This window comes from Excalfactoria chinensis, chromosome 6 (assembly GCF_039878825.1).
Source record: "Excalfactoria chinensis isolate bCotChi1 chromosome 6, bCotChi1.hap2, whole genome shotgun sequence".
In the NCBI taxonomy this organism is placed as follows: domain Eukaryota; kingdom Metazoa; phylum Chordata; class Aves; order Galliformes; family Phasianidae; genus Excalfactoria; species Excalfactoria chinensis.
Window position 1 is genome coordinate 21432461 of NC_092830.1, and position 23268 is coordinate 21455728.

The following is a 23268-nucleotide window of genomic DNA, read 5'->3' on the forward strand; positions in this document are numbered from 1 at the left end:
AATGAGATCTCAGAAGGCAAATAAGACATGCTTGGAAACAGGCATATGGAATGTGTGGCTTCATTAATAACTCCTTATGGATCTTCTGAGCTTTCAGCAGCACTATCCCAAGTATCTACATATAGCAGCTTTCTTGAAACTTGTTATTCCTTAAATAGTCTGCACTACTGTGGCTGCCCTTGAAACATTCTGGGTAGTAATTTCCATGCACTTCTTTGGTGTCCTTAAAAGTTATAAGCATTTTTTGCTATTGGTAGTTTCATATGTTTTTTAACTTTGTTGTTCAACTCCTAGCACAGTTGAGATGATTGTACCACCTCAGCACTCAACTTTTTCAAAGCTTGACAAATGACTGAAACTAAAATATTTTCCATGTGTGCTTGTAGCATTGCATGCTGTCTGCCATGCAAATGAGTGTGGTGCTTTCTTATAGCAGACCAGAATCATGGAACAAGGCAGGCGTTACACACAAAGGATTTTGAAATGTTTCACCTGTAAGTTGCAGAAGATATATTTAGTTCTCATGGCATTGGGTAAAGATTTAGGTTGATAAAAATTTGACTGTATCTTTGCACTGACTTTAATAAATGTTGTCAGATGAGCACTGCGGTATTCAAAACATTTTGCAGAGATGGAGTCTCCAGCAAGTCTACAAGTACACATTCATTTATATTTTGCAATTTGTGGAGGGTGAATAATAGAGCTGCTGGGTCACGCCTCACTAACTTGCTGAAGGACATAACCTATCTCATTAGTCTTGCATGGAGTCTCTGTAACATTGTATTCTGCCTAATTTCGGGCACTTTACAGTGCCTACTAATGGTAGCCCTTCAGACAGTCATTCTTTAGAAAGAGAAAGAATCTTCTCCAAAAAATTTAGCTGATAAAAAACATGAATTACTTTCCAGAGATGCCCCACATGCCTGGCTAATGGGGAGACTGCTATGAATATCTCTTTTTTCTAGGCAGTGATATTTTACATTTTTAAGGATGGTGATATGTCTTCTACTATAGGTTCTGGATGTATTTGTACAGTCTAGCGAAGGTAATTGCTCTCACAGGATCTTTTGAGTCCTCATTTATTTAAAACATGAGGTATTGGTCTTGCAAGAATTTGAAATCTGGTATAAGTCAACAGACATCTGCATCATTTTGAAAAATGGTAATTCTGCATGAAAACATGCTCCTAAGCTTCATGACACACAAGCAGGGTACAGAAATCTTAGGCAGTACTCTTTAAATTTTACTTTTTGTTTTCATGGTGTTTTTCCTCTTGCCAAGAGAAAGTCTAGGCAGCATTTTCAGTGTTGATCATGTAGCTTTGGGAGGACAAACAGTTAATACTCGCAGAATGCACCTGAGATTCTCCAGTGAACATCCTCCAGATAATAGATTTGTACAAAAATAAAGCTTATAATAAACAGGATTTTAGCAAAATCTGAAATATGCATATTGAGTAGCTGAAATGCCTTTTAATACTTGAATTTATTCATGGCATTTGAAAATCTTTTAAGTCAAAGTTGTCTTCAGAGTCTTTGTGTGTGCGATTTGGAAGCATGTGTGAATACATAAGTATGCAAGACATTTAATTACCCATTAAAATCCTATTGTTCCAAAGCAGTCTGTTTTCTTCCTTGGCTTCCTCCCTGTCTTTAGTGCAGCTTAGCCCTCTGAGGGGCTTGTTGAAAGGCATACAAGTACAAATGAAAATCTTACAGGTTACTACTTTTACATCTTTAAGAACCAATGAAAGAAAGAGCTGGTTATCAAATACCCACAGCTAAAATATTAGAGTCCTCTCCCATATCCGATGTTGTATGGGTGGTTTATGTGTTATGAAGGATTTTATGATGACAAAGTTATTCTGAACCTACTCTGCTCATAATGATTGCTCTGTGACATTCAGATGTGTGTAAGATATCCTGAGATAATGACTGAGAATGTCTGTGTAGACATTGCAAAGCCCCTATTGCTAATATAATTTTGAAGATGAACTGAAGAGAGTAAAATTAACCAAGATTCCAACTAAGAACCTTGGAAAGTATGTAATTTTTCACTCCAATTTAATGTTCAAGTATCTGGCAGTTTTTCACTGGTGCCCTTTTGAGTTTGGTCACCAAACTTGGTACAATGTAAACCAAATGCTAAATGAGAAATTAAATCTATGCAATCCTGAGCATTTTGTTCCTGTTCAGAGAAGTATCTGCATTGGTTGAAAAGAGGTAATGCAGCCCCAACCAGCAAAGAAATCTTCTGCTTTTTGCATTTATGTTATAATTCTAATGATTTTTATATTGTAATGATTATTGCAATTGTCACATTACTTGTGTTCTGCATTGTAGTAATAACTGGTGTTCCAGTGAACAGTTTCTAGACCTTTTCTTGGAGCTAACATTTCATACTAACCTCAATTTATTTCACACATTGCTAGTATATCTTGTAACACTAGTTGTATTTTCCTTCTTTAATTGCTATATGAATCTACAAGCACAAGAAGGGAATTAATTCTATAGTCTGCTGAATGCATGTGAATTAATGCAGGGGGGAAAATGAACTGCAGTTATAGAAATGACCTAGTCATATATGTGGGGATTAATGTTAGCAGTATTATCTTTTAAAAATGTGAACCAACGAGTACTTTGTGCTTGTCTTAGTAGTCATATATGATGTTTCTTTTTAAAGGACTTAAAGCCCAGTAATATAGTAGTAAAGTCAGACTGCACTTTGAAGATTCTTGACTTTGGACTGGCCAGAACTGCAGGAACTAGTTTTATGATGACGCCTTATGTAGTGACTCGTTACTACAGAGCACCAGAGGTCATCCTAGGGATGGGATACAAAGAAAACGGTCAGCAAATATAGTCTTTCTTTGGCATAGCTTTATTTTTTGTTTGGCACGCCACATTTTACATGTTTAATGTTTTTTTTTTTCAAGATGTAAAAGATTTTATAATTTAGGCATGTGACCAAATTGCAGATTCTGGGTACACCAATTTATTTATCTAATTCCATTAATAACGTTTACATTTAATAGGAGAAAAAATTGAGGGCCTTGTTTGTTTAAAAATTTAAGTGACCTGCTTGGTAGATTTATTTTTCTTAACGAAGAAAGGGAATTATATTTTCTTAAGATGTGGTACATACCTTTGTATACCTTCATCTGATTTTATTCCTGATGGGGACGTAAACTGTAATTGTGTGTCCCGAATTTAAGGTTTAAAAACCTACATTCAGTAAAGCCATCCAAGAGTAGGGGACAGACAAGCTCAAGCCACCTACCATGGCATTGTTTTTATTAAAACCAGCCCACTTTAAAGCTGTTGCATTAAGTTCTTCAACAATGCTGCTGAAGAAAAATGCAGAGCCCCATTAACAAGCGGTATACATTCTCTGAGGTCCGTGATGAGTTCCAGGGAAACTTGTTTACTTTGTCCCTCTGCTTGCTTGTGTTTCCCTCCTCCTCATACTCTGTCTCTGGCCCTCTGTTTCTCTTAAAAAAATAAATAAATAAATAAATAAAAATAATAATAATAATAATAGGTGAAGCATTTAGCATTTGAGAAAAAATCACACCATCTTCTAAATGAACACCTAGTGTCCTTTAGGAAACCAAAGAAACATGTGCTTCCTGAAGGTCTATTTATGGCTCTGGTTCTGCTGCCATTTCATTGATCTGCTATTGCTGCTGTCGGTTCATCTCACTTGATGCTTCTGCCTCAGGTGTGCATCATGCACAAGGGTCACCATTTGCTGAATGTGTTTTAAACCTGTTATCTATTAGTTCTCCAGTAAGTCCCAGGAGGTGCTGCAATGCTGGGGGCTTTGTTATCCGTCTCCTGGTGAGGTGAACTGTATGGCTTCTCTGGATATAGACACAACTGGGGCTTGCCATATTTTAGGGGGTTCTTTAATACAGTCTGTATACTTCCCTGGCAACTGCATAGCATTAGGGCAAGTTCAGGTCATACAGAAACTATAACTGATTTCTTTTTTGTTCTTGTTTATGAAAGCCAGGAAGAACAACTCCTATCAGTGTGACAGTGGAAGAATCCAGTTCAAAGAAATGAGAATAGGTCTTTTTTCAAGTCTGATTTATGTTTCTGTTTGGATCATTGGTCTGCCAGATAGGGTGTACAGCTGGCTATTTTTTCTGTAACTTTCAAGACAGAGGTCGAGTGAAGCAAACGTAAGTTACTTTTTTTAACTGCTGAAGTTCTGTGGAAAGCACAGCTTTAAGTTTTTCGTTCTTTTTTCTTTCCCTGAAGGCTTTGGCTGCTAAGAGGCAATAGTCACAAAAACCTAAAGCTGTAGACTGAGTCATTCAGCTGCCTTACAGAAGGCAGAGGTCTCAGGTTTTGTGTCATAGATTGCCCAGTTCAAATTTTCTCACAACATTTATGTCATTTTGAGTTGCAAAAGTATGAAACATTCTTTCCATTCAAATGCTGCTGAGGCTTATTGTTGTAGTTAAACAGACTGTGTTCTAAAGCACCCTGTTGTTGCCAGTGGCCTTGATAGTGACAGCCCCCTTCCTAAGCCAAGAGTTGTGTTTTGCAGCAGAAGGTAAATCCAAATTTACTTTCATATAAAAAAGCATATAACATCTTCCCAAAGCCTGGATATGTGGTCATTGAGTTGAGAATCACACTTTTTACAGAATGTAAATTTGTTGGCTGACTGGCTCAGGAGGCAGCCTGTACTTCCTTCTGTATTTACTGCTGCTATAAAGAGGTTCTTTACATAAATTGTTGTTCTAGTCGCTGCCTGATGAGTTCCTTCCTGTGCAGCTCCACTGACAGCTCAGTAAGGCTGCAGAGGGCAGCAAGGCAAGTACAAAGGATGCACTTGTTGGGAGATCTATAAGCTGCCCAGAATCCACGCGTGTTGACATCGATGCCTGTTGTAGCCCTCTAAAACCCATAGTTAAAGTAAAGGTTAATTTATTTAATGTAGAATTAAATACTGAAACGTGACAACAAATAACAGTTAAAAAGAGTCTACCATTTAAAGTGGGGTCATCCAGCATCTTCATGCTGTTTCAGTTCCCTGCTGAACTTCCCCTTCAGACAAGAGGAGGGGAGACTGAAATACATGTACTGATGACTGAAATATATACTGGACAGCAGTAATCTTTGGTGCTATGTATGCACATATGAAATCTGTAACTCTAAAAAAAATGAGTGAGTGGCCCAAACAAACAGACCCAAACAGAGTCAACTTCTGCATTTGTTCTGGTTTGTAGGTTAAACAGAGGAATTGTATTTAATGTTTTTCTCAGCCCCGAGTTTTGTGATGCATGAAGACAGATCACTGACTCCTGTTGTTTCTCTTACCAGACTTTTCCATGCAGTTATAGGAGGCATTTTCATCACATTGGACACGTTATTTACAGTGGGTTTGAGTATATTTTGGTTCGTGAAGGCAGCAAAATGCGTATTTTCAATAAACTTTTGAAAAGAGTTTTAAAGGGAAAGCAGTACTTATCATAAATCATTTTTAAATGAACCAGGCCCTTAATTTTGACCTATTAATATGTACAGTTGTGATCTCTTACCATACTATTTAAATACTATTTTAGAGGAACTTATTACATAAGAAGGAGAGAATGTTCTCAATAAGAAGTAATTTTGCCTGCTTGAAATTGTTTAGCTCCCTCGCAACCTTCACATGTGATTTTTGGTATACAGTCTTTCTCATTTAAATCCCCTTCTTCTCTGCTTAACTGAACTTCTGGTCTCACATTTGACCTAAGAGTATTCATCATAATACAGATGCATAATTATGGCATCAAGAAATATATTTGCATATGGAATTAACAGAGTATCTCTAATGCAACTTCAGAAAAATTGGCATCCCTGTAAAAAGTGAACTTGTGCATCTATGAGTATATCTGCTTAATGATTTGTGTTGAGATATTGTAGAAAATAATTATTTGTACAAAAAAAACAAACAAAAAAAACCACTGCCATTGAACTTTTTGTTTGTATGTTATTTCAACAGAACTACAGAAATATTTTTAAACCAAAGAATTTTAACTTGAAATCTCTTAGGAGCATACTAATATTGTCATTAACTGATCCTCTAAAATTCTAAGTGATCTTTTACTGATTGTATTTGCTTCTTATTTATGGGGAGAGAGATATGCGTGGTAATCTGAATTACAGGAATACCTGATGGCAAATTCCTATGAAATAACTAATTCTGCTCCTGAAAGTATCAACTATTCAGGTTCCCGGTATTTTGAACGGACAGTTTAGTTTACTACTCCTAAAATGATTTCTGTAACTACAATGAAAATAATTTCAACAAATTTGTCTTGGAGATTGGGCATTTTCTATTGACAGAGCTTTGCAGGCCTCAGAACTTGAAGAACGTGATTCTACTCTGCTTGATTCATGTGTATCTCTCTCTCTGCTGTAGCTCCTGCACTGTATTGAACAAAAGGATGGTTTTCTGCCTTGTATTTGAGACAGTTAAAAGCTAATCCTTAAATACCATGTTCTTAAAAGTGGTTTCATTGATTAATATAAAGACTTGCTCTTCTTCCTGTGCTGTCTCTGCAGTTTATAGAATGCAATCATGTTATGCTTCTTTTAATTTTAAATGACCGTTTGCTTTGCTTTTCCTTCTTTTTGTGCTACAAACATAGTGGATTTATGGTCTGTGGGGTGCATTATGGGCGAAATGGTTTGCCACAAAATCCTCTTTCCAGGAAGGGACTGTATCCTTGTGCTGCTGCAGCAGGTTGAATTAGTTAGGAAGTGATTAACCTTTTTATTGATGTTATGTCATGAAAATGCATATTGTGCAATTTTTTTATTTTTTTTTTATATTAAATGGACATGAATTTTTCTTGCAATAACACTGGAAAAAAAAAATTGAGGACTTCATTTTAACTCAGGCTGCACCTAGCAGTAGGACATAGTCTCTGCTGGTCCTGTAGTTAGCGTATGTTCACCTTCACTCACTTTCATTACACATGCTTTTTATGGTCACTTCATGTGTATGTGCGTCTGGATATTTTTATTTCCTTTATTTTGATAACTATCTTTTCTGTTAATACCATTGCATTTTGTTTTCAGTTGACATTTGGTCAGTTGGGTGCATCATGGGAGAAATGATCAAAGGTGGTGTTTTATTTCCTGGTACAGATCGTATCCTTACCTTTGGCCTAAGATGTAGTTTGAAAAGGTCAAGAGATACCGCAATGATTTAGGTCCAGGTTAAGGTGGATCAAATTTTTACACTACTGTTTTTAAACTGCCTTTTGAAAACAACGTTTGCGAGTTCGTAATTTTGGTTCCAGGTTGCTGCAAAAATGCCTACAGTTTTACCACTTAGAGCAAAACAACAGCACAAATAGCTTTAATGTGCATGGTGGTCTTTAGAAATTAATGCTAAGTGAGAAATTCTAGCAAGATGAACAAAATACCACATGGGTGAGCAGGCTTATTTTTCCTTCTTCCTTTTTTGTTTGTTTTCAGTTTGATATAGTTGTCTACCCATTGGTTTTAGATGTTGTCATATTTAAGAGAGACATTTTTTGTTTGTTTGTTTAGGTGGTGTTTTACTGGTTCACATGCATTGGTTTTTGCTTTGGAGCTCATTTCTATGTAATAACTTAGTAATCTCATTTGGTACCCAAGCACATTTAGGTGTTGTTATTTTTTTATGTTTTATAGGAGACGTTTACAAAAAATTCCTAACCAGCTTAAATGATTGTCCTCTGGAGTGTTTTGTTTTTGTATGCAGAAATGATCCTACAAACAGCTTTCAGAAATATCTGGTGCTCCTGTCTTTCTATTCCATGAATGGCTCAGTGGTGTCTGTGTGGGCGGTCTTGTGAACAAATGCTTCAGACAAAGGATCTGCTGCAAGCAAACAGAGCTGAGAACTCTGGATCCTCACTAAAATTGATGGAAATCGAATTGGAATTTGGCATCTTGTTTCACTGGTAGTTCATGAGATGCCATCAGAAATCTTTCCTGCTTTTGTTGCAGGTTAATGGTTTAAAAATCAATACATTACTGCCTTGGTGTGATGACTGGGTAAAGCATTTGGGGCACGACAAGGCGATCCAGGGAGTCCATGCTTTCACACAGCCCTGTCATTGCCTTAGTTGCACGATTCTGGCTTTGTGAATCCAGGTTGCTTGCATGACTTTTAATTCAGGCAGTATCTTTTTTTTTTTTTTTTTTTTTTTTTCCTTCAAAGCCTCTGCTAAAGCACTGTAGAACTTAAAAATCCTTGAAGTTTAAGAGAGGGCCTGCTGATCCACCTATGGACTTAGGGAGCTCAGTGACTAGCCTTGGGCAGTAGCCCAAAAGAAAATGCTGGGGAAATTATGTGAATGCCACGAGTTAGTCAATGTTAGTCAATGTCCCCTAATTGGTATAAACCTTTCAGGTAACGTTACGTCCTTGGCCTCGAAAGTCTTTCATTTCTATATTGAAGACACTGACAAAATTGTTGCTGACCTGCATGCACCAGAATTTAATCCTTCACGTTGCCACAGTGCTATGCATTGTGTTTTGTCAGTGTGAGATCACTGATTTGGTACAGTCCAGAACTCAGCTGAGTTACCGAGGTGAGGCAGAAGGACAAAGCAGCTGTAGGAGGTGATTCTCTTCAGTTCCTCGATGACACTCATTAGCTGGAATACTGTGAATGTCAGTTAAGATCAGGACATTAATTATTCTACGAATGTCTTTAAACAATAATGCAAACACTTTTATTTGAGTTTATGATTAAATCTGGGGAGTCTTTTAACTTCCTCTGTTTTGCAGAAGTATATCCTTTGCCAGTTATTTCTTATTATTTCAAGTAAAATACATCTTGCTTTCAATACTCAGATGCAGTCTTGCTTTGCTTCTCTTTTTTCTCTATGAAGATACTCCTAATTAATGGTGAAGCTGAGATTTTGTGGTAATTCTCTGTTTTAATCTCTGTTGGATATTGGTTTTAACATAACTTTTAGCTGAAAATTAGACACTTTTTCTTAGCTGTGTAACCTTAGATATTGATCAATGGAATAAAGTTATAGAGCAGCTAGGAACACCGTGCCCCGAATTTATGAAGAAATTACAGCCCACAGTTCGAACTTACGTGGAGAACAGACCCAAGTATGCTGGATACAGCTTTGAGAAACTCTTTCCAGATGTTCTTTTCCCAGCTGATTCTGAACACAACAAACTTAAAGGTAAGGTCTGCCTTTTGTGTGCTCTATATTTTAAAAGTTTTTAAACTGTGTTGTACTGAACAGAAATGCATCTTGCTTTTGTTCACTATAAAATCCTCCTGTTAAGGATTTAAGTGTTAGAATATTTATGTAATGGGGGCAGATGGAAGTGCTAAGGTATGGTTACCACCACTTTCTCATATTCTCTGGAATAGCTCCTATTCTTTAGATATCTGAATAAATAAACGGGAGTATATTCCTCTCAGTAACAGACATGGCTTAGAGAAAAATGAGAGGACAGGGGAGTGTAGATGTTTCATAGCCATAGTGGACCTTCTGTACTGCCAGCAGGTAAGGATGGCATGCCCAGGGCGGTGTATACCGAAACCCTGGTGGGAGACATCTGTCACTTGATGTGATCGTGGTAAGGCCTTTATGGCAAGCCTTAACCATTGAGGAAAAAAATGGAAAACTGCAGACGTTTAGGATTCACCTTTGTGAATTCTTTGTATTTAAACTGTTTGTGATGTGTAGCTGGTTTTACTTGAATATGGTTTATACAGCTTTCTTCATGTACCTTGCTCTAATCCTAGTAGGTATTATGTTCTGCAGACATATGAACTATGTGATCATTTCTTCTACCTGCTTATCCAAGGTTGCCCTATTTACTATATACGAATACTTTGCCCATAGAAAACTAATTTAAAAAAATACAAACCTCAGCTATACCTGGAAACTCATAACATATTTTATGTATTATATCCTTTTGGATCATCACAACCAATGCTTTTCCTTCTTCAGCATTTATCTTTCAAGTACTTCAGAAGTGTTCTCTCTCTCCTTCCAGACTGATGAAGTGTTATTACTTTGTACAATTACTTTCAATCTTCATAGTGATGAGTTCAGCATTTAGTTGAATTTGAATATCCCTTTCTAAAAGGGAAGTTAGCTAACTGAAAAAAAAGGTTGATGGAAGTTGCAGTGTTGCAGTTGGATGTTGCATAGAAATGACTTGATGGCTTTGTGGCATACTGTGTTTCCATCCAGATGATTTACTAGTCTTACATCGAAATGGCCAGTTTAATTAATGGCCACTGCATTTGTCTTCAGTGTATTTGTGTGGTTTTATTTCTTTTTATTGCATTTTGTTTCTTGTCCATGTTTGGCCAGTAAAGATTTTTCTCCTAGCTGGAGGACATCCCTTCTCATATTTCAGCCAATCTTTGCTTAAGCAAAAATAATGGGTGCTTTCTTGCTCTACTCTGTTTTTCTGAGGAAGAAAAGAGAGATTAGAAAAGGATGTATGAAGGAGGAGTTGATATGTCCATCTCTCCCCAGTCCTCTATTTTTAAAACAAAATCTTTTACAACTATTATCTAGTCTTCTGTTAGTTGCTCAGTTTCTATTCTCAGATTGCTTTTAAAATTATTATTGTCCTGGTAACAAGCTTGATAAATAAGAAATATTCTGTGGTTGGTGTTCCCTTGCCTGCTTGTAGGACGATTATGCATAGTTGCTGTAGAATTATCTTCCATGGAATGTTTTTTTTTTTTTTTTTTTTTCTAAATAGTACACAGTCATAAATTCTTTCCAAAACGTTTGTCTCTTCATTTTCCTTCCTTTATCAAAAGCACCATTTTCTTAAACCTCAAATTACATGAGGGTTGTATAAATAATAAAATGGAGTTTGTTATTTAAGCTTTCTCTCTTTATGAGCTTTGAAATACTGTTATGTGCATTTGGCACCTGTCTAAGTAGAACATATCACTTTTGCAGCAAGTCAAGCAAGGGATTTGTTATCAAAAATGCTGGTTATAGATGCCTCCAAAAGAATTTCTGTGGATGAAGCCCTCCAGCACCCATACATCAATGTTTGGTATGATCCATCAGAAGCCGAAGCTGTAAGTCCTTGTTTTTGTTCTCCAATGAGGAAGATCTTTTATCAAAGCAGACTTGTTTCAGTGCTCTGTGTAACTGCTTCAGAGGAGGCTGCTTCATGCTCTATTTGTTTCACTAGAAGCTTAACTGAGCAGTAATAATAATTTTTATTGACATTGGTCAATATGTTTATTTGAATTAGTAATAGGAATGGGCACAGACTTGCAGGTAGATGCAGTACCTGTGTATGTGGTTTGTGTATAATTGCACATAAATTCCTTGACATGGAGCAATGAATTTGAAGTCTCCAATATAGAGTTCTGATTGAGTTGCAGTTGTTTCAGCATGGTTTGACTGCTAGTGATTGTATTCCACTTGTTTGCTCCTGGCCATTGCTACTTGTAGCAATTGATAGCACTCTTTAACTAGTAAATAATAAGTATTTTGGCAAAATCTGATACAAGATCTCAAGCTTTGAATTACTGACACTGATGAAAGAAGAGATTAACTGAAAATCTTCCTTTAAAGAATAATCTCAGTCTATCAGAAAAAACAAACAAACAAACAAACTCATTTTTAAGAAAAAGCAAGAATTAGAAAAAAAAGCAATTAGAATTCTGCTGATCTATTATATCTAGAGAGAATATGAATAATCAACTCTAAATAGGTCAAAAGGGCTGCTTGTGCTTGAGGCCACTGCAGTTTAGGAGCATTATTATCAGCCCTTTCAGTTTCTGTTTTAATTAATACACTAATATTCACAAATGAGCTAACTAGAACAAGCTGAAAACACAAAGCAGCATCTAGAAAATGAACCAAGTATGAGAGAGAATTTGACTACATAAATACAGTATTTTTAAATCAGGATCTTATTCCGAATATCTTATTTCCATTTTTCATTAATTGTGTTTGTCTGTCCCCTTTGACTGCTTTATCATGAGTTAGTTCTCTTTTCCAGCCTCCACCAAAGATACCAGATAAGCAGTTAGATGAGAGGGAGCACACAATAGAAGAATGGAAAGGTGAGAATGATCCTTTTGCATATCCTGAAGAGTTTTAATGTTGATGGGCTCCTAGGCTTACTGTTACTAAGATTCTGAGTAATGTAATAGTATATACTTAAACTGCTTGAAATGGCAAGGGAATAGATCAATGCTTTACAACCTCTTGGTTGGCAGGACAGGAAACGTTTTCTTTAAAGGTGATGAGTCTTTGTAGGGAGCTGAAGGTCACTCAGCTGTAGGCCTGCTCATTTGAGTCACCTTTTGTAAATTGTAAAGCAGCATTTTTAGAAAAGGAAACACTTCTGGGAAAAGGGATGAATGAATTGGAGCATGCAAGTCTAAACATTAGTGTGTTAGCATTATTTGTACAGAAAGGAGAAACCATAAGGAGTGTTAGCAGTGGGCAAGATAGTGAGATTGTAGCTCATGTGGGAGATAGCAGTGCTTTCATACACAGAGTCCTGGGAAAGTAGCTGGGGCTGAAGTGTCAGAGTATGACATAAGGATTACCTCTGAGACTGTGAGCTTTAGATTCCAGTGCTGGTTTTGTATCTGGTTTTTCTTTATACTCATAAAGAACAAGGGGAATATCTTTGAATGTAAAGCTTTTGTTTCATTTGGAAATGATTCTAAAAAAAATGTGCTACTGCAAAGGCCCTGGTGCTATGAAAAAATGCCATCTGCCTCTACATCTGTTGGTATTTGATGTATTGTAATCCACAACCTCACTATAGCCTTCTGTACGCCTTTGACTTTAAGAGACAGTCACTGTGCCTTAAAGACCTATGGAGATATGTTATAAAGATAAATGAACTTCCACTTCCAGTGGAGAAATGTTTCATATATGGTTTATTGATTTCATATGTTTTCCTTTGCTGCTTTTACAATTCAGATGATAGTGTGCCCTTACAGTTCTTCAGAAAGCATGTATTACTTTTGTTAGAATTGTTTACATAAGTAAATGATTGAATTACTGTAGGAGTACAATATTTAACTGCCCTCTCTAAAACGTATAACTCTTTTGCATAGCCTACTTAGTACAGTGTTGACAACACTGAAATAATGCCTTCCTTTGGACCACTGCCATCCTTCATATGATTTAACGTATCAGAGGATTTAGTGTGTTCCAGAATTGGTATTGGTTATGCCTAAGTGAAAGGCAGAACAAAAGCCTGAATTGATAATTCTGTTGTTCACTGAGCTTAGAGCAGGCATGTAGCTCTCCCAGTGCAAGGCCACATGCTAGTTAGTTCTTGAGAGCCTGTCTCCAAGGTGCATTTAAGTGCCTTAGACCATAACCATTCTCACTTATTATAACCAAGGTGCTTTTATTTAGGATGTTTGCTTGCTCTATCTCAGATACTTCATTTAGTTCTTTGTGCTTCATAGGATTAGTGGTAACACTGAGTCTGCTTTCAGCAAGAATGTAGTGCACTGACTGATGTAATACTTTGTACTGAAAATGTTTAGCAGGAAATATCAGAGTAGTATAGCCTTTCTGGTATAGCCAGAAGGAAAATAATACTTCTTTTTCTAAAAAATTAGGAAAAATATTTAATGGAATATTTTTGGCAGTTTCATTGCGTTGGCTTGATAATGGACACAGGGCTATAAAATCTACTGCTTGCCAAGAGTATCTTGGTCAGTTACCTTCTTGAGGCAAATACCTATGAGAGGAAAAAGGCAGGTTAAATTGTAAGAGTTCTGATTTTTTTTTCAGATCTTCAGACAGAATAAATTATGAGAAAAATAAGTGTGTGAAAAGGCTTTTTAAAGATGAGAATGAATTAATGACAGAGAAACTTCCTCTATAGAACAGCCTGCATGGTCCTTTGAAGACTGCTGATCTGATTCTTCTCTACTAAAGAAGGCAATGATAAAAACATAGTAGTCATTAAGACTCAGTTTAGCCTCAGGTCCCTAGACTGTCTGGACAGAAGTCTGAGACCAATGTCAGTGTGTTCTTGAGAGTGCCAGGCCATTGTAGCTTCAGCAGAAGAGAACTGTATATTATGATGCCACTTGCCTATTCTGTAATCTACAACCTGTTGTTCAAAACTAATTCTAAACAGTAACAGAACTAAGAAAATTAGATGTGCATTTAATGGGAGATAAACTGTCTTTTTTTTGTTTGTTTGTATTCAAATTAAATTTTCTGCCTTATTTGCCTTCATTTTCAGAATTGATATACAAGGAAGTCATGGACCTGGAGGAAAGAACCAAGAATGGGGTTATACGTGGGCAGCCAGCCCCTTTAGGTTGGTTACAATAATAGCACAGTACAAAACTACATAGGTCAGGAGAGTGTAAAGCTATTCAAGATATCCAACTATAACCTGGCTCAAAAATGAGGCCCTTGAATGACTGATAATCTCTAGAGTTCTCTTTGAGCTTGCGCTTATTTGAATGGAATGTGGAGTTGGCATCATTTGGTGGAATATTTCTTTTTATTAATCTGATAAATTCCTATATTATTGATGCTTCATTTCAATCCTCTATAAAGATCTCAGGATGTACTCTGTGGAGTACTTGGAATGTACTCCACTGCCATAGTCTGGTTAAATGTGTAATTTGTAGCTGGTGCAGTATAACATAAAGATATAACCACTACTCGTATCTATTACGTAATGAAACAGGATTTCTAGATTGTCTGTCTTAAAGATTCCTCTAAACAGAAAAATTATGGAGCGTATTCAGAAAACATAGCTGAACTTCATAGCAAGATGGTAAGAGTGAGCTGCTGCTGCTGACTCTCCTCAGAGTTTACTGATATCCTGGCTTTGCACTGCAGCATATCTAAAATTGGCTGTATGCAGTCCAGATGGATGCTTGCTATTTCCCAGACTAAGTGGGAGGATCTGATGAAAAAATGGGCCATTTCCTTTTCCAAAATATGTAGATATTGTCTAATTCAGTTCTCAACACGTTTGTATGGGTTTGTATACTGTTATCTTCGTGGTTTTTAACCTTCAGTCACAAGCATTTACTGTAATTAGGCAGGTGTCCTGTCATGTGAGTTTTGTGGTTCTTAACATAGCATTCATAAAGCACCACGTTTGTATGACTTGTGGATTTTATTTACGTTGACAGTGGGTTGAGATGCATGTCTTCAGACTTGCCAAAACGGGGAGAAGTAGTGGCTGTTAGGAAGAGAGAGACTAATGCAAGTGCTGAGCCATGCAACTTATCTGCAACTGATTTGCTGTTTTGTTTCTCATAGCACAGGTGCAGCAATGATCAATGGCTCTCAGCATCCATCTTCGTCGTCATCTGTCAATGATGTGTCTTCAATGTCAACAGATCCAACATTGGCCTCTGATACAGACAGCAGTCTAGAAACCTCAGCTGGACCTCTGGGTTGCTGTAGATGACTACTTGGTCTTTTGGGGGGTGGGAGGGGGTTCCTTTTAGTCGTTAATAGGGCACCTTTAAAATTTGGTGGTATTTTTGAGTGTTTTTTCAAAAATAATCATAGAATTCATCATAAAGTGCTGTAATTTTAAACTGTAAGTTGTGTTAAAAGCAGCCACTTTTTTTGCTGTAATTAACTGTAAAATATTAAACCTGATAATTTTTATTGTGGTTTTGAAATCTGCATATTTGCTTTACTATTATGCTGCTGATCTTTTTTTACTGAATTTGTAAGATTTGTTTTATCAAAGCACATATTAATGTTGTGGTCATTACCATATCATGTATTATTTAAGATTTTATAGGTTTTCAATTTTTTTAAATTTAGAATTTATTCCAAATGTTTTGTTCATGATATCCTTCAAAGTTTTATGCTTGGTCATACGTCCATATTGAGCTGGAAGGGGAGAGAAAGTTGGATGCAGTCAGCTGTAGGCTTTTTGGAGCATGCTGCTGTGGTGCTGGCAGTGAATAACGTGCTCTTTCATTTTGGCCACTTGCCTGTAATACTCGAGTAAAAGCAACAATTACTGAATTTTGCTAGAGAAACAGTGCACGGTCCTTTGTAAAGTAACTTCATTTGAATGGTTTTATGATCTTAAGGAAGCAAAGCCTATCTTCAAGGCTGCAGAAATATCTAACCTAACAAAGGGATGTGGTGTCTTCTGCACAATTGTGGCATGCCAAATCTCGTGATCACCATAAAACAAGAGGATATTTCATGAATAATACATTACAATGCAAATAAACTGTTTACTTCTAGCTTGTAGCCTGTTTTTGTGCACAAAACAAAGGTGTATCCAGGGCATCTAGACTGCCAACAGGGAAAACAACATGCTGTAGCTATACTTCCACGTAGTATATGGTTCTTGGGAGTTTAGTTTCTTACTACTTTTGTCTGCGCAGCTGAGTGCTTTCAGGGGAGAAGAGGAAAGGATGTGAATGCAGTAGGGGCAAAACCTCAGCTTTTCTTTCTCCACCAAAAGTAAGTGATTGCTAAAAACCATGAAGTGGTAGAAGAATCTCAGGATTCCTGTAGCTAATGCATTACGTGAGCAATATATGTCATCCAAAGGAGGGAGAAATAGTGCTGTATAAATTAATATACAACTCTTTCATTTCACCGTGAGACCAGTGTAGCAGAAATCTTAATAATGGTTTGTTTTAAGTTGTTGATCTGCAGTAGTTTTCAGCACTGAAGCTCCAGGTTTCAATACAATTTTTAAGCAAAAGATATATTGAAATATGTAGAACAGTTTCTAAATAGTCATGTAAAATGGTGCTGCTCCTCACAGAAGTATTTTAACTGTTTACATTTTATATTTACAGAATGATTTATGTGCAACTGACTTCAGTTTATGTATGAGTTAAATTCATTCAGAATTTATTCCTTTGGGAAATGCAGATTCATAGTGAAGCTAGGCTGTGTAATCGATTGTCATGTGTAGACACATTGTTTGTGTAGTGAATTAGATTGTAAAGAGGAATTTAAATTAGTAATGCTCACCAAAATGAGCATGAAAATTACAGAAGTCTTGCCAGGCACAGAGCAGAAGCAAATAATGTGACTGGGCTACAAAGGTCATCCAGGAATGACTGACGCTCTTCAGTGCAGTTCCTTCACTTTGTTGGGTTGAGTCTCTTTTGTGGTTAGAGTGGGAAGAGGGAAATTCATCCTTGCAGCAAAATTTCAGAAAAATGCAAGTGACAGCAAAGCTTTCAATATCTAACATGGCTTTGAATGAAAAAAGGAAGGATTCAAGGAGTGAGAATGTCTCAAAGATGACTAAATTGATAAACTGCACGGTTGTTTCCCTGGCCTGGCTGGTAAGTGCTATTTGTGTGTGTCGTTTTGGTTTCCTCATTTTTATGGAATATTTCAATATTGCCTTTCTAAGCCACATTTGTTAAGGCAAATATTTTTAGGGGTTCCTGCCAAATTGTATATTATCTATCTCAGAATAGGCAGGTCTTATTTGGATTTTTCTCACACTGGAACATAGAAAATCTGCTCGATTTGAACAGAGATCAGTAGAACAGTCTATTTTGTAATTATTATTATTATTATTTTTTAATCAAAGTTTAAGCTGAGTATTAAGCCAAAATTTTTGGTCACAGAACAGTACTAATTTGCTACGTAAGGGTGAACCTGGAGTATGAATTAAGACTGACAAAATCAACTCCAGATTCCAGTAGGTGGTATACAGAATGGGATTTGTTAAATATAATCACTATTTCAATTGATTGTGGACCCCCTTGGATTGCAGTGATGACTGAAATATTTGGAAAGTTTAGAGTAACTGTTGCTATCACTTTCCAGTGTCCTGAAGAAAATTTACTTTAAAACGCATATTAAGTGAATCTGACCATTATTTTTCCTTTCAACATAAATAGGCTGCGTCTATTATTATCACAGCAAACAATTGGCAGTAACTTCATTTTGCTCATAATATCTAAGGAGAATGAAGTTTCTCTTTTCTTTTAATGTAGTGTTAATGAATGGCCGGGACTGTCCTCTGCAACCTGTCACAGTATGAAGCGAGCCATATTTAAAGGGATTATTTCACTAAGGTCAGAGCTCTGGATGCTGGAATGCATAGTCCACTTCTAGCATCATCTTCATAGCAGTGTTACTTTCTGTTTTTCTTCCAGTCGATTGCATTTTAGGCAAATTCAAGAGACTGGTGATTCAGATTCTCAGTAACCAAGTCATTGCAACAGTAGACAAGTCTCATCTCTTTTTATTTGTTGAAATATGAAATGATTTCAGAGAGAATTGTACGCTGCCACAAATAGCAAACTAAGGAGTTGAGTGCAACTGTTTTTGTATGTTCTATTGCCAGCTAATATGCTATCTAATACACTGTAACTTTTATTACTGAAATATTAAGCTTTAGTAGATGATTTCAAAATCTTTTCATGACAACAGGCTTTACTAAAGTGCATGCAGTGCTCCACTTCTAGGGCAGTTCCAACCCATTGGATTTGGTAGGGATTGAATTACAGTGTGCTGTGTCTGATTTCATGTCAGGTGAGCTTAAAAGTTGGGCAGTAATAACGTTAATTCCCACCTTCTGTGGCCAGAGCTGTGGCTGGCTCTAAAAAAACCTCCTCTCCCTTTGCAGAAGTAGGTTCCTCAAGGTTTTTAAATAGATGGAAAGGTGGGGAATGGGGGGAATGAGGGGAAGGGTAAGATGAATACTGTTACTGTGTGCTGTACTTCTGCTCTGTGATGTCTTTTGATGTCTGATGTCATTTGTTGAGGCTAGACAATGGGGTCAGAATTGGGATTGGTGTGTGTTAGTGTGTGTGAGGGGGAAGCTGGACTGCCAGAGCATCGGCTGAACAACGTTAGAGCAGCCTGACTGACCAGGCCACCTCTTCTTCACTCGTTCAGCTAACCTGAAGAGACATGGCACTTCTCTCTGTGTAGGCACTGTGCAGCTCAGGGTTTTGGTTTAGAAAAATCTTACTACAGTGTATGTATAGCAGTATCTTCTGGGTGAGAATTCCAGCTAGATACAAAGATAATGTTAATAAGGTTAGTAAGTCTTTCTGACCCCCCCCCCAGAATCACATATGTGTGAATTTAAGAGGATGTAGTGACCTGTAAATGAGATGGTTGTGGCAATAGCACCCTCTGCTGTTTCAGACTACAAGCAGAATGTTATTGACACCAGCTTGTTTTATGGATAATTGCTTGTCTGAATATAAAGACTATTCTGTTAGAAAGCAAAAACTCAGCACCTTGACTGACATTTTATATTTCTAATGCTTCAGCAGTAATACATATGGCATTAATCTCAACATTGCATAAGGATGGTCAAAGAGCTACTACAGGTAGATAGATCCTGCCCAACCAGGAAACCAGTATTTCCTCTTAACAGCAGCTTGTTCGCATTGCTATATTTCATTTGCCTGTCAAATTTTTGGTTCACCTGTCCAGATGTAGTTTAAGGACTGGAGCTGAAAGAGAGCAATCTGCACAGGATTAGAAACAGTTTTAATGGAAATCTGTGATAAGACTCTACTGCCTACCTAAATTTTCAATTTGTTTTGTTTATCTTCAGTTACGGGCACTGGATTAAAGTGATATTTTAGTTTATCTTTTTTACTCCCTAACCCAGATCTCTCTTCTTTATAGATGTGTTATAAATCAGATAATATTGTTTCCACTTTTGCTGTTACAATTTTAAGCAAGGTTTTCTTGATCTACCTCACACAAACCATCTATGTTTCTCAGTAAGCAAAGCTAACCCTTGCTATTGGAACTACACTGAATGTGAAATAGACAAATACACTTCCTTTAGAAAAATGAACCTTTTGGCCAATGTTGAGACAATACAAGTAGTTATGTTTCTTATATATTTCACGTAAGATGTTCATGTGTAAGATATAGCTTGTGTACAATAATTTACATCTAGAATACTGTGTTAGCTGTAAATTGGTGATTTTATTATTGTAGTCTGGTTTTGTAGGTAAAAGTAGCTTACTAGTAATGCCAGCTCATCCTTTACATTTTGCAAAAGGAATAATTCTTCGTAAGCTTTGCGTACAGATGAATTACTTTTGTAGGCCCAATCAATATCTAGTCTATTTTTGAGAGTGCTTTAACTTTTATTACTAAAGTTGAGAAAGGAAAAAAAAAAAAAACCACCTTAATGATTGTGATCATTCCTTCTGCCCCTTTTAAAGTATATTCTTGGTTTTCTTTTGTCCCAGGGGAGATACCAGGGGGAAGATGCATCATGAAAAATATTGGGAGAGCTATTTTTTTTTTTATTCCCTGCATTTTGATACCTTTCCTGTTTTTCCTTTATTCCCTCCAAATAAGCTGTTGGTGGGGCATTACTGAAAGCATTGTGGTTTTTTCAATCGCTCATACCATAGTTCGTTACATGTGCACCACTGGAATGTATACATTGTTATCTAGTATGTTCATTGGTTATAATGATATTTTAAATAAAAAAGGAAAAAAAGAAAAAAGAAAAAAAAAAAAAAGAAAAAAAAGAAAAAAAAGCTTGACCACTATGCATTTAGTGTTTCTTCATTGCTAGGCTGAAATGACAAGCATGGACTTGACAGTAAGACTGCAGCTGGAGTTGTATTAGCGTTGGTCTTTCCTGAGAAATATTTTAAAGGGTGTTTATGTTCTCTTCCCGTGTCTGAGTTCCTCTGTAGGCAAAAAATGCTGGATTTCCTGCATTCTTGCTTCTTTGCTACCAACTACAGTCTGCCTGCCCTCCTGGTAATGAAGCTGCTGGGCCCTTTATGGTAGAAAGAGTTAAGATATGGCCCTTCCCATGTGTGAGGGCACAGGGCCTGGGCCTTTAGGAAAAAAACTCCTCAAAACTGATTGCCAGAGAAGCTTTAAGATACCTGACTTTTGAAGGGCTCTTACTGAAGAGTAAATATGGGTGACAGGACCGCTTCCTGCACTGGTATCACTACCAGTATTTATTTCATTACCTTCATTTCCAGCAGGCTGAGTTCCTTTAAACGAAGACTCGGGATGCCCTCAAGTTGTGTTTGGCTGCATGCTGCCGTGTTGTCTGCGTCCCATTTTTGAGGTGAAGGTGCTGCAGATGTGTGCAGTATAGTGCAGCCCGCTTCCTTTCTCTGGAGCAGCTCTTCAGGAGGTGTTCTTCTAGGAAAATGGTGAGGCTCAGAGATACTCTTTTTTATTTGTCTGCATTAGCATAAACTGATGCTGCTTCTAAGTAAAATGAATATAGAGCAAGGCTTGACACAGTCCTAGCTCTAGTCAGGGACTTGGCTGTATTAGCTTCATTTTTTATCATCTTGAACAGTATTTCTGGCTCATAAAACTAAAGCTGAAACTCTCCATAGTGCTTCTGGCTTGTATAGACCTCTTTGGCAAACATGAATCATTCAGTAAGTTAGCATTACTCCTTTTTCTTTTCATATTAGAAATATCATGGAGAGCTATAGAAATTCTTTATTATTCTTTATTATTATATATATTATTATATATTTGGCTTTGGATTTATTTTTTTAAAGTATATGCTTATGTTGGGGTTCTTTTACTGTTCTTTTTTTTTTTTTTTTTTTTAACCTGTTTAATGTAGGAAGGGATGTTCCAGGCCAGGAAGCTACCTGATTCTGTGTCTTATTAGGACTAGCAAACCTGTCAACTGCTGCTAAGGCTTCGGTTTAATTGGTGGTGATAGTAGGGGTCTGGAAGAAGCTAAATGTAAAACAGGGTGTGTGCTTAGATCTGTGAGACAGGCAAATGAAGTGGTGGGAAGAGTGTGGAAACAGGCTATCACTGAAGAGAATATTAACCTCCTCAAATAAGGACACGGTGATCCATAGGGTTATGTCCAACAGCATGAGCCTATCCTCATTTCTTGCAGAATTGCTCATGAGAGGAGATGAACGTTACATGTCTTTTGCCATGCTTTAGAGTTTGCTTCCTGCCAAGGTGCATTTTAGCAAGAATGGGGTACAATGAAACTTCTTGCAGCCTATTTCTTCAGAGGATCATCTTCAAAATGACCTGAGATCTATTACTTCTGAAGAACAGGAATACATATTTCTGGAGCACAACAGTCAACTGAAGGTTAGTTCCATTAATTGTTGTCAGTAGACAGTTTGCTCTGTGAAACTGACAAAAACTAATTTTATTCTGGCTGCTAGATCATAGAGAGTTCAACACAGCTAATAAGTGATCTTCTCTTGAAGCTGAATACTTGGGATAGGTGGGTTTGTTCCTCACACTGGCTGTAGATAACAGTTGTCTGGTATTCTGAGTACTTAAAGAATATTGAGAATTGATTCATTTGATTTCTCTGAGAGCTAAAGAGCAGTCTGGTTTAGTTCTTCTACTTGCTTTTCATGTTTGTTTTTAGGCTCTCAATCAGTATGTCTCGGTTTCATTGTAGTGTCCTGGAATTAAAGAGACTAGTCTGCTCTTGAAACGTACAGAAGGTAATGCAGTATGAATTGTTTATGGGGATGTAGGCTGTCAGGATGTTGGATATAATGAAAAGTACCCATGTTGGAGTAAGAATAAAAGAAGGTACAAAAATAGCCTGATTGCTGCTACTTTGGCTTGAATGTCTGTGGTAGAACAAGCTGTCACTTTTACCAGCCTGGTATTTTAATTGCAGAGTTATTTACAGCCTAGCACAGGCTATACTTTGACACCGAGGTTTATTTTTGAGCACTATCATTAGACCTCATGCTGCCTAAAGCCACTTTGATGTTCCAGCTGAGATTCATTATTGCAGGAACTGCTCCTCATGCTTTGAGCATCTTAATAGATTTGAACAGGCCAGAGTCTTGCTTGCAGGCTCAGCTGTGACCCTGTAAGCTAGTGAGGAGTTGTGCCCAGCAATAATACCCTGGAAGAATGTGATCTGTGGTGGTGCCCATTAGTAATACGAGGGGGGTGAGGGAGTTTGTTAAGGCTGATGCTGCTGCCTGCAGGTGGCAGGCTGCTCCTGCTAACAGTCAGGGTTATACCACAGTGCTTCACCACAGGGGTAGTAAAAAATCAGTTTAGCTGGACATGCTTGGAAAGTGTTCTGAAATACCCAAACAGCTTAGTTATATTTCACTGCTTTGCTCGACTTGCTGTAACCAGGAAATATGAGGCTAACATGTTTCTTTTTGCTGGCTTTAAATGGTTTACATTTCTGTAGAAAGGAGAATCCTTACAGCGAGGCAGAAACAAATTAACTTCTGTTTAGCCATCGGTGAGATAGGGAGAACAGCAGCAGAGAAAGAAGGTGCGCAGTCTGCTGGTACTGCAATTCCAATTTAAGCCTATTC

The 23268-nt window shown here is 37.2% G+C and overlaps 1 protein-coding gene across 7 annotated transcripts in view; it reads left to right on the plus strand.

Annotated features, from left to right (window-relative positions):
• MAPK8 (mitogen-activated protein kinase 8) overlaps positions 1-20496 on the plus strand; it is a 46276-nt gene extending 25780 nt beyond the window's left edge. For 3 of the 7 annotated variants that reach the window (XM_072340970.1, XM_072340966.1, XM_072340968.1), the window contains exons 6-12: positions 2683-2848; positions 6650-6721; positions 9017-9199; positions 10955-11079; positions 12015-12078; positions 14241-14318; positions 15286-16233. In XM_072340970.1, coding sequence (XP_072197071.1) covers positions 2683-2848; positions 6650-6721; positions 9017-9199; positions 10955-11079; positions 12015-12078; positions 14241-14318; positions 15286-15431 — 834 coding nt within the window. In that variant the 3' untranslated portion in view covers positions 15432-16233. Of the gene's footprint in view, positions 1-2682; positions 2849-6649; positions 6722-7082; positions 7155-9016; positions 9200-10954; positions 11080-12014; positions 12079-14240; positions 14319-15280 lie in introns of all 7 variants that reach the window. The other 4 variants (XM_072340971.1, XM_072340972.1, XM_072340967.1 and 1 more) reach the window with 4 other exon arrangements.
• The last annotated feature ends 2772 nt before the right edge of the window (positions 20497-23268 follow it).